A 13,360-nucleotide genomic window follows, 5' to 3' on the forward strand; every position below is an offset into this window, starting at 1 on the left:
GCATGAGCAATGAACTGATAATTTAAACCAAAATGCATCTTCCCAGCATCACAAAAGAAAAAAGGACTAGATCTAGATATTTCCAAATGCTTGGCGTCTAACCTAAGTGGTCTCATGATACAGCCAGTATGCAAAGTGCACTTCAAATTTCCTGAAAAGTGACTAAGACCTACACAAACCCTTTTACACGTTTCCTTAGATGAAAGGAAAGCGTTTATTGACACTTTTTTTTTGGTCCAATTCTAAAATAAAAGATGGTGAGTTTGGATAAGGTATGCATAAAACAACCTGATTGGTTTCCGTTACATTATAACTGTATCTACGGACCGGTACTTATGCTGAATCACATATAAAACTTTACATTATGTATGTTTAGTTGTGCTGATTGGTGACAATGTCCACCACTCAATGCAGAAAACGTGTTATAGTTTCCTTACCTTTCAAGTACTTCTCTCCGTTCTTTATCACGACGTTCTTGCTCTAGTCTCTCTCGATCACGTTCAAGTCTTTCCAACTCTCTCCTCTGCTCATGCTCTCTACGCTCTTGCTCAAGTTTTTGAATGTGTAAAGCTGCAGCTAGTTCACTAGCCAGAAGACTTTCTGGGGGCTTTTGTTGCAACCACTGTGCAGGGATGGGATTGGTAGGGGGGAGCTTTCTTTGCCACAAAGCCTCCAGTGAACTAGAAGTTCCAAGATTGTATGCTCCCATCTGTAGTTGCTGCATGACTGCTAACTGCTGCTGGTGCTGTTGGACTCTGACAACAGCATCCATTGGATATCCATGAGACGGAAGAGCCAAGTGGTGTGATATGGACGGTGTTAGTTGATGAGGATTTGTGTAAGGTGGAATTGTACTCAACAAAGTTCTTGTGGACAAAGAAGGGACTCCAGTAAATGCAGCAGCAGTAACAGACTGAGAAGTTGCTGATGCTCCAGGAAGCGACGACGAATGCCCAGCAGGAAACGGCTGATTCATCTTTTGAGCTAAAATGTTTTGAACGTTACTTTGTACAGGATTTTTGCGCATCAATTCTGGATCACGGTATACATGAACTGCTTCATGTCTATCAACAACAAGCGGACTGGACCCTGGACTACTTTTTACACTACGAATTTCATCCAGTCGCGATCCTGGTCGTTTGTCTTCAGACAAGTGACCAGATAGTTGACTGTCACTGGCTCTGGAGTCTGCTCTATCCTCTGACGCTGGAGTTGCATTATTACTCCTAGATAAGCTAGACTGAACACAAGTGAATGCACTTTGTCTATCAGAAGTTAATTCATTTGATTTCCCCAAAGTGGTGCTGGATTCTGACCTTTGTGAAGATAAGGAACTAGTGGAAGAGTATATTTCTTCAGGCCCTAATTTATTGTCACCATTTAAGCAAAATTTTTCATTTTTAGTATTTCTTTTGGTGAGCTGCTCAGTCAGGGAACGATCAATCCCTTCAGTGACTGAAAGTGTTGGAGTGCTTGGGTGAGAGCTGATATTTCCTCCAGCCCTTAACATTTGTTTTTTGTAGTGCATGTCCTCTTCAAAATTAGAATCTGTTTGCTCTACAGAATTGGAAATGTTTCCAGTTATATTACCCCCCAAATACACACGTGTTGAATGCTCATCTAATTTACTTTTTTGAGCCTTCAGCCCTGGTTGGTTGCAAAGCTCATGATTGCTAGTCTTTTCCTCTAGATGATTGACTTCTTTCCTTAATGAATTCACATTAACAAGCGCAGGTGATGAAGAACTTAAAACGTCAGTAGTGACATTAGTTGGAGTTTTTACATTAGCATTTACAGATATGTGTGCATCAGGAGTGTTTTTTAGGCCATGACATAAACTTTCTTTAGGAACTTCATTTAATGAGCCCTTAAATTCTTTGGATTTATGGGAAACATTTTCTAATTCTTTAGTCTGTTTTCTTTTTTTGTCTTTGGGCTTTTCTTCACTTTCTGTCATACAGTCCTTAGCATTGGAAGTTTCTGAAGGATTCAGGAGACTGTTGGATTCTTCAAGGGATGCAGAATTTTTAATGACTACTGACTTTGAATTTTTCTTATTTTGTACAGACCTGTCTCTCAATCGTTGGGATTTAGAGGACTCTTCACTTTGTTCTTCAATACGCTTCACAAGTACATTACATGTCTGTTTACATACTAAACTTCCTGTTTCTAAATTTTCATCACTGGCTGATTTCTTTAAAGTCTTACTAGCACTTAACTTCTTGGCCACCTTTAAAGTGGGGTCAGATTTCCTTTTAGGTGTTTGCTTAGAGCTCTTGGACAGAAGTTGTCCTAGTTGTGGAGAAAGAAAAGGACAATTAGGACTTCAATTGCAAGGCAAATGGTAATTTTAAAAAGGCCATTTTTTTAACATCTCTACTAACAAAAAAAAAGCATGCATATTGATTATGTATAATTCCCCCTTCCTATAATAATAATAATCATTATCCAAAGACATTTGTCTTACAATTTGTGTATTACAACGAACAAAGCATTATAACTATAAAAAAACAAAATATACAATCCACCAGAATCATTCAGAAGTTTATATTAGTGATTTGATTGCCAGGGGAATAAATGAGTTTTTGTGTGTTTTTGTAAGCAGTGTCCTTTGTGATGATAAAATCACTAAATCCTAAAGGTGTTTTTATAGGTTAAAAATCTTTTAAGCCATTAAATGTTTCTCTCAATCAGTTGTCCAAATGGGGTTTGTTTGTTACCGATGAACTTTTGTGATTGTCTGCAGTTTATTATGAAACACAGATTGTTTCAGACTCCTTCACTTAGCTTTCACCCCGCCCTACCATTATAACAATATACATTGTATACAAAGTATACAAAGTATTTAAAAAGAAATATAAAGACGTGAGGTGAGGGGACGCGTGGTATATCTATCTAATTTTTCATAACATAGCCATGTAAAGCCTACTATTAGCATATCAGATTCTGGCTAACCATCTCACTAAGACGCGACCCAGACTACCAGCCATATTATTCAGACCCAAGCTAACCACCACTGCTATCAGTTGTATAGATTTGTGCACAACGTGACAGTACACAGGAGGGGGAAAAAACCCACTATCAATGTGCGTGTGTGTGTGTGTTTTAATCTCAAGTTTACATCGATTGAGAAGTTTCAAAAGAAGACCATAGTTTCTATTCATTGCACCTAGACTGTGTGGTGGGCTGCATTGCAAGCCACATTACAGCGTTAAGAATGTAAGAAGAGGTGTGCATTGGGCTTGTGTCCCCCCTCCCCTAACACACTTTGGAAACATCCCTGAACCAACGACATTAGCCAGATGACTTTGTTTTTTAAAAATTGAATCAACCATTATGTGCAGCCGTTACTATCGACGCGTTTGCTTAAACTACTGCAAAATCGATAGTGCGATAAGGAAAGCTATTGTTGGACCGGGTGACCAATACAAAACATGTAGCTAGTGGCTGATAGAGCGACTCCGTTGATGAGATAAAAGTGTGTTGCTTAGTCCCAACGTTATTTTCTATGATCACCAGAAAAACAACAACACAACTTCACCGCAATTTTGTGACCTTGGCCCCCTTTCAAAGGACACACGTTCTACTCTAGAATGTAGGTCACGTGTGTCGAACATTGAAGCCCCGTGAAGTGGCCAAACTATGCATCACAGACACACACACAAAACTAGAGAAATGGGCTCGTTACACGGCAAAAAGAGAGCGTACTAACCTTTCTCTGCAGCTTCTGATCCAGCAGATGTTCCAGAAACCGACGCTTCTGCTAGGCTTGTTTGGCGCGATTTGGCGACCTTATTATTGATAAATGCAGGCGGCTGTGTACATGTGTTATTATTAGACGTCCTCGCTTGACATACAGCTGAGTTGTTACTGTTGCCAGTGCCTACACTAATTGGTCCACGAGTGGTGGTAATAAGCTGGTAAGAATAAAAAACAACAAACATACCACCTGAAAATCTAGAAGTTATGTATTTCGTGTAATCTACAGACAAGAACCGATAAATAACCGCAAGGCCTACACAGTCTCAAATTAGAATAAAACTAAAATACGAGAGTGTGCTTATAAAATTAATTAACAGTTGAAGAGATTGTCAACGTACTTATTTAAACGAACCACTTGACTACTTAGCCCATGTCAGACACCCGTGTGTCGAGACATACAATTATCTCTTCAAGAGACAATTAAGCTTTTCAGTTTGAAACAAATAAAGAGGGATAAAATAATTGTCTAAATTCATGGTTCTCTGTATGTAATGCAAATAAAATGGGTACAAGCCTTGTATTCTACATACTAGGTTTCTGTTTCATTTGATGACAACACTGTCATGGAAAGCTAATACAAACACTGGCTACATTTCCCCTTAACACTAACTATTTAGGTCGATGCGCATTTGGACTGAGGCAGGCGATTCATGATGGAGAGAACAAAGCTTCAGTCTGACATGAGCAATACATGACGACATTACGTTGTGCAATTTCTTTTAGGAATTGGGGGAACAAAAAGATAACTAAACAAATGTATAAGACGTGATAAAGTTGTTTTATTAGCATTTTAAGGTAAGTAGATATCTATATATGAAAAAGTCGACTTCTGGGCAATGCTTGTGGCTATTATCAAGTGTTAATGAGATGTGTTCTATTTAAGTGATGACATTACCATATTTTTTAAAAGAGAAAGACAGACGCTATGTGTATCTATGTTTCAGACTAAAAAAGAGTTGTTGTTTTATAGTAACTGTCACTGCAAGCTTCATCTCCCCTTCCATGGTTTATAAGTCCGTGTAAAGAGATATGTTTCATCCTGATTCAAATTGTCTTTTATTTTGCACGATGCACCACACCAATTAGTGTGAAAGATATACGCATCTTGTGGTGGCAACTGCTGTATTTTGAGCACATGGAGGGGAGGTGATGTAAGGTCTAGTCATTGTGAACAAAGAAACACCAAAGATGTAAGGATTTATTCGGATTACAGTAAACAAATTATCACCAGAAATACACACAAGATTTGAAATACCTAAAGGAATGTTAAATACGTGTGAAAAAAAATGTTGAAAATTAAAAATTCTAAACGTCATAGCAGTTTGACAAAGACGACTGGTTTAGAAATTGAGCTTTTATTTCAAAATACACCTTACACTTACATATTCATTTCTCAAGAAGCCTCGTTAAAGACAAGAAAACGCGAGAAGTACAAATGTATGAACTAAAGAACTGACCGACACCCAGGTATGCAACACAAACTGGTGAACGTTCAAGTTACTTTTTTTTTTTGATGAAAGGTAAATAATTATACGTTTGTAAAAAAAAAAAAAAAAAAAAATAACAATAATAGTAATAAGGCTAGTCTTCGAGTCCGAAGATTAGTGAGGAATGCAGTATTTCCCGTGGTACGTGGAAGCATATGTCAGTTACGCCTAAAAGGTTTCTGACATTAAAAAAAAATAATAAAGTGTGTAATGTGTAGCTGTAGCAAGTCTATATTCACTGCTAAAATATGAATTGATGGGTTGACAATTCTAATTAAATCTAGAGCAATGACCTATTACAAAAGACAGTGCATACCACTACACAAGAAATTCAATCCGGAGTAGAGCAGAGCACAGTTCGGTCACGGCTCGTGTATTTATCCCTGGGAAACGAAGCAAAAGAATTCAAACAATCCAATACTGCAGACAGCGGTGGTGTGCTCTCACATGGGACGCCGTCAACCCAAGTTAATGACACGACATTGCGTGATCGATGAGTCACGTGAGTGTACAAAGTGGGACTATGCTCAACTAGACTTTTGTCTAGGAATTCCAGAGACGAACACGCTATCACCCCATCCGACCTATGCCTAGTCTATCGCACATCAACGGGACAAGCCAGAACTCAAACAATGAAACTGTCTGCTGAACTCTCAACCACACATGTGACCTTCAAGGCTGCTAGGAAGGGACGGTGTAACACTGTGTGTGTATGTGTGAGAGAGAGGGGGGGGGGGAGGTGGAAAGACCTGCTCCACAAGGAATGTCAAACACTGGGAAATGAATCCTCCAGGCTTATCCAAACCTGTCAGTGACCTGGCTAGCCGCCAACACCATTCTCTCTCTCACAAGGCTAGAGGGATGGGCCAAGACAAAAACAACAACAGTCTTGCTTGGATTGAAACCATCAGGTCACTCACAATGTACAGATCTATGGTACCTACACAAGTGAAACAGTTGTATGGAATAGATTTCAAACGTTGACAAAATAAACTTCAAGATCTTTTCAAACTTTTTTTTTTTGGTTTCTTCCACATAATGTTCTACAATTTGAGACGAAGTATAAACATGATCTAGAAAAACAAAAGAACGTCTGGATTTTGTTGGAATGTTTGCAACAGAAATGAAAGTCAAATGTGCTGCTGAACAAACATTTACGTCTAGTTTACAGACTATATTATTAGACTCTATAAAAGTCAATTTAAAACAATACTTCAACTCTGACGAAGGGTAATGTATAGTAAACTAAATTCTTTGCATACTAAACCAGAAAAAAACAGGCTCCATTTTTGATACTGTGTGCGAGCGCGCATTTATTTCATTTTGATTATTATTAGAACTAAAACTAGTGGTTTAAAATTCTCCAAATACCTACAAGTTACGATCTTCGACATTTGTGCCAAAACCTCTTAGTTCCCAGACTGCAGTTCTAGCAGAGAAACGTAGCTCTGTACTGTTACTGCTTGTATGCTAAGACTCGCACCCTTGTTACGTTGTTAGCCACAGATCTCTGGTCTACTCACAATAGATGGCTTTATGTTCTACTGCCAGTTCATAACAACACAGGCTGAAGTTGTACATATGGACCAGGAGGATGCCCTCCAGTACAGTATTGCTCAGGAAAAAATGATTAACTGGTAAAGGGGGGGGGGTGAGATGGGAATAACTGTAGTAAAAAAAAAAAACTGCCTGGTCAATGTTTGGTAGAGAAAGAGGAGAGAGAGAGAGAGAGAAACCACACACCGGTAGCTCTTTGTGCTCAAATCACCTCTATTCATAGGGAGGACTGAGCCGACCTCCCCCCTTTCTCGCCTCCCTTCCCCAAAGTCTTTGGCTGCCAGGAAGAATGACCTCATTTCCGTGAAATACTTTTTTTTTCCTATTACAACAGAGACTCTCGAACCGGTAAGACTGGCTGGCGAGTTTGTAAAGAGAGGCATTCATCTGGAGTTCAATAATCTGAGTTATAGAATGGGATCACATCAGCAACAATAGCCGTACCGCTACCGATGCATCACTTCTAACGTAGACAAGATTAATTACTATAAACAGATGTGTCTACACAGACGTAACGACATGGATAATCCAATTTGAAAATATACGTTTAATGAACCTACTTGCCGCCCTGTATACACAAACACCCTTAAAAAAAAAACAGTTGTCAAAATGATATAATTTGAAGGAAAATTAATTACAGAAAATTACAGGTAAAAACGTCTATGTGTGTGTGTGTGTTTTATGAGTTTCCAATTTGAAACTGAAATAGAGCAGCAACCTATCCTTCAAGTCAATGTAAATGTCAACAGGGCCTACCTGCTACCTACGTGTCTTGTTTGTTTCAAGACACTACAACAGGATACTTTTGACTTGTAAACGATCAATACACCAAAGCACGTGACACGAGTATTTGTCCAACATTTATGGGCTAAGGTTGACGGCTTCAAAAGGCAAAACGGCAGGGGAAGGTCGTTCCACTTACAATCTAGGTGTGCAGTGCAGTGCACTGACACGCCGCTATTAATAATGTTCTCCCCGCCAGACATTTGAGTGAACTTTTAGTTCAAAAGGGGGGGGGGGGAAGGGTTCAATTCGTGGGTTAAACTCTATTGTTCAATAAATGAAGGGAACTATAGCACTGCGTCTTAATTAGAAAAGAATACAAGCCAAATAAATAAAGCATAAACTACATTATTTTAAAGATTACCATAATCATTATTTTTTGTTCAGTACTAAACGTGGCTATTAATAAATGTTACGTCCACATAAGTATATACAAAGGAACTATATCTAGATCATCCGAGTAATTACATTCACCAATTACATTCACAAAAAGCAAACGTGTTCATGAAATACGGGTTAATTGTTAAATGAACCTATTGTAGTCCTATGTTAAATCTTTCTGAACCTAAATGTGTCATTGACTCACCGAAGCTGAATCTTTACTGTTCTGCTTGGTCACTGTACACCGTGGCCTTCTCCTCTGGGCTACTCCAACATCCACTCCGTTTAGAATGGAATCAACAACTGGGGAAAAAAGAAACAAGGCAGCCTTGAGCTCATCATCGGTTAGCGACAGCACGTTCATGGCAGCACGTGCAGGACGAGTGATGGCGATAATCAACAAAAATCATTCCATCTCAACCTAGTGTCCGACCAAACCCATTAGGAGGGAGTCAATGGACGGAGCAAGGTGAGATAAACCCTTTGTAGGACGGTCCAGAAAGTTCAAGAAAAACAAACAAACAAAAAACTGGATTAATGTATCAGAGTGTGTCCTGTTGAGTGAACTACAGTGTGAGACCATGTACACTGAATCCCCAGTCATACACTGAAGGCTGGTTTAAACCAAAATAATAAAAAAATACAATGGGATTGTCGAATGACGTCCACAATATTAGTTTGAAGACGAAAAAGGGATGGGAAAGCACTGGTATTCCAGGAGGTAAACATACGGGGGCACACACACACACACAACTGGTAGATCAAACAATACTGTGCACCTGAGATAATTATCACCATTCAACAGAAATTTGTTTACAACCCACTCCAAACTTTCTAGTCCACGCGCAGTGGATAACTCAATATTGCACCACACACACACATCTAACACGTCTGCCATTTATTGCTTAGGCCTTTCCCCAACCAAAAACATTTTACTACGATCAAAAGGAGAAATCATACGCATACATCTGTGTGTGTGTGTGTGTGTGTGTGTGTGTTTTTTTAATATTCTGAGTTCAATGGTTTTACACTGGTTGTTCCGGTCGGTGGCCAGAAAACAAAGAAAACTGCACCCCGCCCCCCCCTTTTTTTTTCCCCCTTACCTCTTATCGGGGTTTCTTTCAGCTCTATCTTACTAGAAGGGAAAGCAGATATGGGGCCAGGTTAGAACAGCACTTCAACTGAGCCTATCAGGAGCAGGATGAACTACTTGGGCCGGGGAGAGACACGCAATAAACAGGTGACTTGCCTACAGCTAGCTCAAGGTTCATTTAGCTACACTGACAGAACGTTACATAGTCGGCCTAACAAAAGTAACGGCTAATTAATTGTAGCCTAAGTTACAAAACGGCTAATTAATTGTAGCCTAAGTTAGAAAGGAAAAAAAAGGTACTTGTTAATTACTGTGTAATTTAATCCCAGGAGAAAACATGCTGCAGTAAAGTATAGTCAAATACAAGCATGTTACTAACATGAGATTAAAAAGATGAAACAGAAGCCACAATCCCTTTTTCTTTTTTTGTTTTTTTTTTGTTTCCCTAGTTAATACATCAATGTCATCATCAGTCTTGTCCACACTGTCAACACTACGTTAAATGTCAAAACTGGAGATGATTAGGAGAGTTCTGGTTTGGTTTAGGCCTAACAAAAATTCTCTTAACAGCTTTAAAAAAAAGTATCGTTCTAATGTTTTGAAAACATTAGCAACTTAGAGAGGGCTATGTAAGCTACGAAATAACATTCTCACATGTGCTTTTAAAGCTAATTAGTATTAACACTTCTCACAGACATTTATCACAATTGAAACAAAAATGTTCACTGCATTATATACGTGATAAAAGTAGATAAACAGATGATACACGCCAGCACTCATTTGCATCGTGACACGGACAAGGTCAACGTCTCTACTACACAAGGAGATTGCTATCTGACAATTAAGCACATCTTTAATACAACACAAATTGGCCTTTACAACACAAAAAGTAGACATAATGAGCCCTGCTTCGAACTAATAGTTTCGTCTGGCCAAAATGTTAACCATCGTCTGACTCAAATGTTGAGCTTGTGTACTTTTGTTTAAAAGACTTATTTCTTGTTAGTCTTACTACAACCACTATCCATTAAGTTTGCCAGTGTCACTGAAATACGGGTTCAAGTGTATTTGCAGTGACAATCAGAGATTCGGTTTTTCTTTAACTTCAATTTACCAAAAATCACAACCAACCCCCCCCCCTTTTTTTTTTTCATTTCAGGCTTTAACAATGGCTAACTATATCTATCTCATTTCAGGTTTTAACAATGGCTAACTATATCTATCTCATTTCAGGCTTTAACAATGGCTAACTATATCTATCTCATTTCAGGCTTTAACAATGGCTAACTATATCTATCTCATTTCAGGCTTTAACAATGGCTAACTATATCTATCTCATTTCAGGCTTTAACAATGGCTAACTATATCTATCTCATTTCAGGCTTTAACAATGGCTAACTATATCTATCTCATTTCAGGCTTTAACAATGGCTAACTATATCTATCTCATTTCAGGCTTTAACAATGGCTAACTATATCTATCTCATTTCAGGCTTTAACAATGGCTAACTATATCTATCTTTTAAACACCGAGAATTACCGATAAACATTATATTATATTACATACACAAATAAGTTGTATTATTAGTTAAATAGATAGACCTAATTAGACTATAACTTTTTTTCCTTCAACATATTTGTGAACTTTTGAAGCAATGAAAAAGCAGAACAGATTTCTTGATCTTTTACAAAGTATCAGTCTGTAATTAATGTGGGACTCATATAAAGCTAAGTCAACCTGCCTAGTCTTAACTCTATGTATTTATGAGTGTGAGTAGACATAGTACTGACACCTGCAATGTTGTGCCTGACCTAATACAACTACTATTGTCAGGCATTCTAAGAATAGAATCTAGCTGAGTTATGTACAAAAAAAAAAAAGAAAAGCAATGGCACCACTAATCAAGTGATGATTTACCACTTTAATGTAGTCGTAGATCTATTTAGGTATGGATCTACACTAATCTAGAGACTACTATTTATAGGTATCTCAAACAATTTAAACATTTAGATCTAGATTTGTTTTATCTACAGGTAACCAATGACAAGCCCACATTTATTTAATGCAATAATTGATCTGGAGTCTGGAGGCACAGTGGCTGAGTCAGTGGTAAAGCAATAGGCTTTTGAACTGGAGAGTCCTGGGTTAGAATCCCGAAGATTGGATTTTTTTTTTATAATTTTGGGATCTTTATGAATCTCTAATTGGTACCTAACATTAGTTGGGCACATGTAAAGACGGTTGGTCATTGTGATGGCCACATGACACCCTCATTAACCTAAAGATCTAGAAAGTGAAAGATTTAAAATAGTAATAAATACTGTCTCTCGATCTAAATCCTTTATCTAGTGTAGCCTAACTAGATCTATTAGGCGCCAAAAGACCCACAGTCAATATAGATTACATCTAGACTAAGTATATTATTAGTTCTATAAACGATTCTAATATTACTACTTATAATAATAGTCTAAGATTGCTAGGTTTCTAGCTAGATCTAGGTCTAGCTAGGCAAGAGGCGAAGAGGCTATGCAATTTTTAACGAAACTAGCTTGATCTAAAAATCTAAGTCTATGACGTCTATGTCTATACATACTTATACTATAGATCTATCACGATTCTATGTATAGTATCTTACCGTATGTGAAGGTAAAACAAAGAAAAATAATCACAGTCTATTCCCAGATACACAGCAGAGTATATTTACAACACGTTACTTCTTGTCGATAATACACTCCAAAGTGCCGCTGGCCTAGAGCACCGCTAAGCCAGTGAAAGCCGAGCTAAAAACAAGCTATCTGACGAATCGGGCCCAGTGTTGGCGGTGAGAGACAAGATAACACACAACACACGGCCGACAACCCCGGTTTCCCTCGGGCACAAGACAGTGGCGCACCGTTAGGAAAGGGGACGCGAGGTCAAACGCTGATCAAAACCAAGAGAACTACGTTCTCTAGAATGAAGCGTTACGGTCTGTTTCAGTGCAATGATTAAATAACTGAAGTGAGATCAGAGGCGGCTCAGGACATTGATTCCTTTTTTTTTTTTAAATAAGAAAACTAAACACACCTAGTACAGATGTATACTACAGATCTACCAAGGCGAGAAATGTTCGAATAATGCGAACGACCAAAAGAGTAAGAAAAAATGAATATGCTAAAAAATGTTTTATTTTACCTGAGTTTAACAATCTACGCATAAAAAAAACTTATTTTCGTCAAGGTAACTAGTTTGTTTTTGTAGTGTTGTTTGTTTGTCATACAGACTAGATCTACTGCTACTAGATTATATTTTAAGCGATTATACTTTGACAGGACATCGTTGAAACTACCAAGAATCTAGATCTAACCTAGATACAGCAAAACTGTACGGTGCAATGAGATAAAATACATTTCAACAAGGAGTGCTTGTAGAGGGGCGGGGGGGGGGGGTCCATCTGAAAGTCGTGTAGGTCAAGGCAGATGTTTGATATCACACACTGTGGCAAATTCAGTAGTAGACATTGTAATCATAATGTGCTAAGACACACACACACATGAAGTAACAGAGTGTTGGGAACGGAAACAGACACTTACCTCCGTCACCAATCAAGTGCATCTGAATAAGGGTCGGGTCCTCATTGTGCTCCTCTAACACCGTGTCGTCTGTCAAGGTCAGGCTCTGAAAATAGCGAGTGTGACATCAGAAACAAAAGCGTCAAGAAAAAATAAATAAAAAAAAAACAAAACGATGAATCAACTTATATTCGAGACATACACATTGACAGATGTCCGTCCAACAATGTTAGAGGATAACCGAGATTTGATTGATTTACGCCTGAAAGCTCAATTAACATGGGATAGAAATAGATTCCCAGTATATTTTCTGTTACTTCAAAGAGTCAGCTGTTAACAGGTTTAGGTTTCTTGTTTGAAACCAGGTTAAAAAACAACAATAAAGCATCACTGCCGAGGGGGGGGGGGGTGACAGTTTATAAAATAATAGTTACTTTTGTTTCCAGTAGGCCAGCAGTGGAAAATATTCTGCTGAACTTTTCTTGACTTTTTCAAAACTTCACACTCAGAATGATGTGTTTTTGTTTGAACCATTTAAAACTCCATAAATCCTTGTTGATGTATGATCTGCGTCATTCCTTGAATGTTTTAAGTAGTAATACAAGTCACGACCAGCATGTCCATATTAATTTTATATTTAGATAGGATATAATAGCTTTGTATTATAGTGGCTCTAAACTATGTTAACACTTAGGGGTTACTTTGGAGGGATTATTACATAAATAACAATATCCCACCAGTTACA

General features: G+C 38.1%; 1 protein-coding gene across 3 annotated transcripts in view; it reads right to left on the reverse strand.

Annotated features, from left to right (window-relative positions):
- LOC106074056 (lysine-specific demethylase 3B-like) overlaps positions 1-13,360 on the reverse strand; it is a 49,292-nt gene that overhangs the window by 15,416 nt on the left and 20,516 nt on the right. For 2 of the 3 annotated variants that reach the window (XM_056028392.1, XM_056028397.1), the window contains exons 5-8: positions 12,637-12,721; positions 8,176-8,273; positions 3,713-3,917; positions 438-2,292 (exon numbers count right to left, since the gene is read on the reverse strand). In XM_056028392.1, the coding sequence (XP_055884367.1) occupies positions 438-2,292; positions 3,713-3,917; positions 8,176-8,273; positions 12,637-12,721 (2,243 nt within the window). Of the gene's footprint in view, positions 1-437; positions 2,293-3,712; positions 3,918-8,175; positions 8,274-11,699; positions 11,734-12,636; positions 12,722-13,360 lie in introns of those variants that run through there. The other variant, XM_056028402.1, reaches the window with a different exon arrangement.

The sequence above is a fragment of the Biomphalaria glabrata genome, chromosome 1 (assembly GCF_947242115.1).
Source record: "Biomphalaria glabrata chromosome 1, xgBioGlab47.1, whole genome shotgun sequence".
Lineage (NCBI taxonomy): Eukaryota > Metazoa > Mollusca > Gastropoda > Planorbidae > Biomphalaria > Biomphalaria glabrata.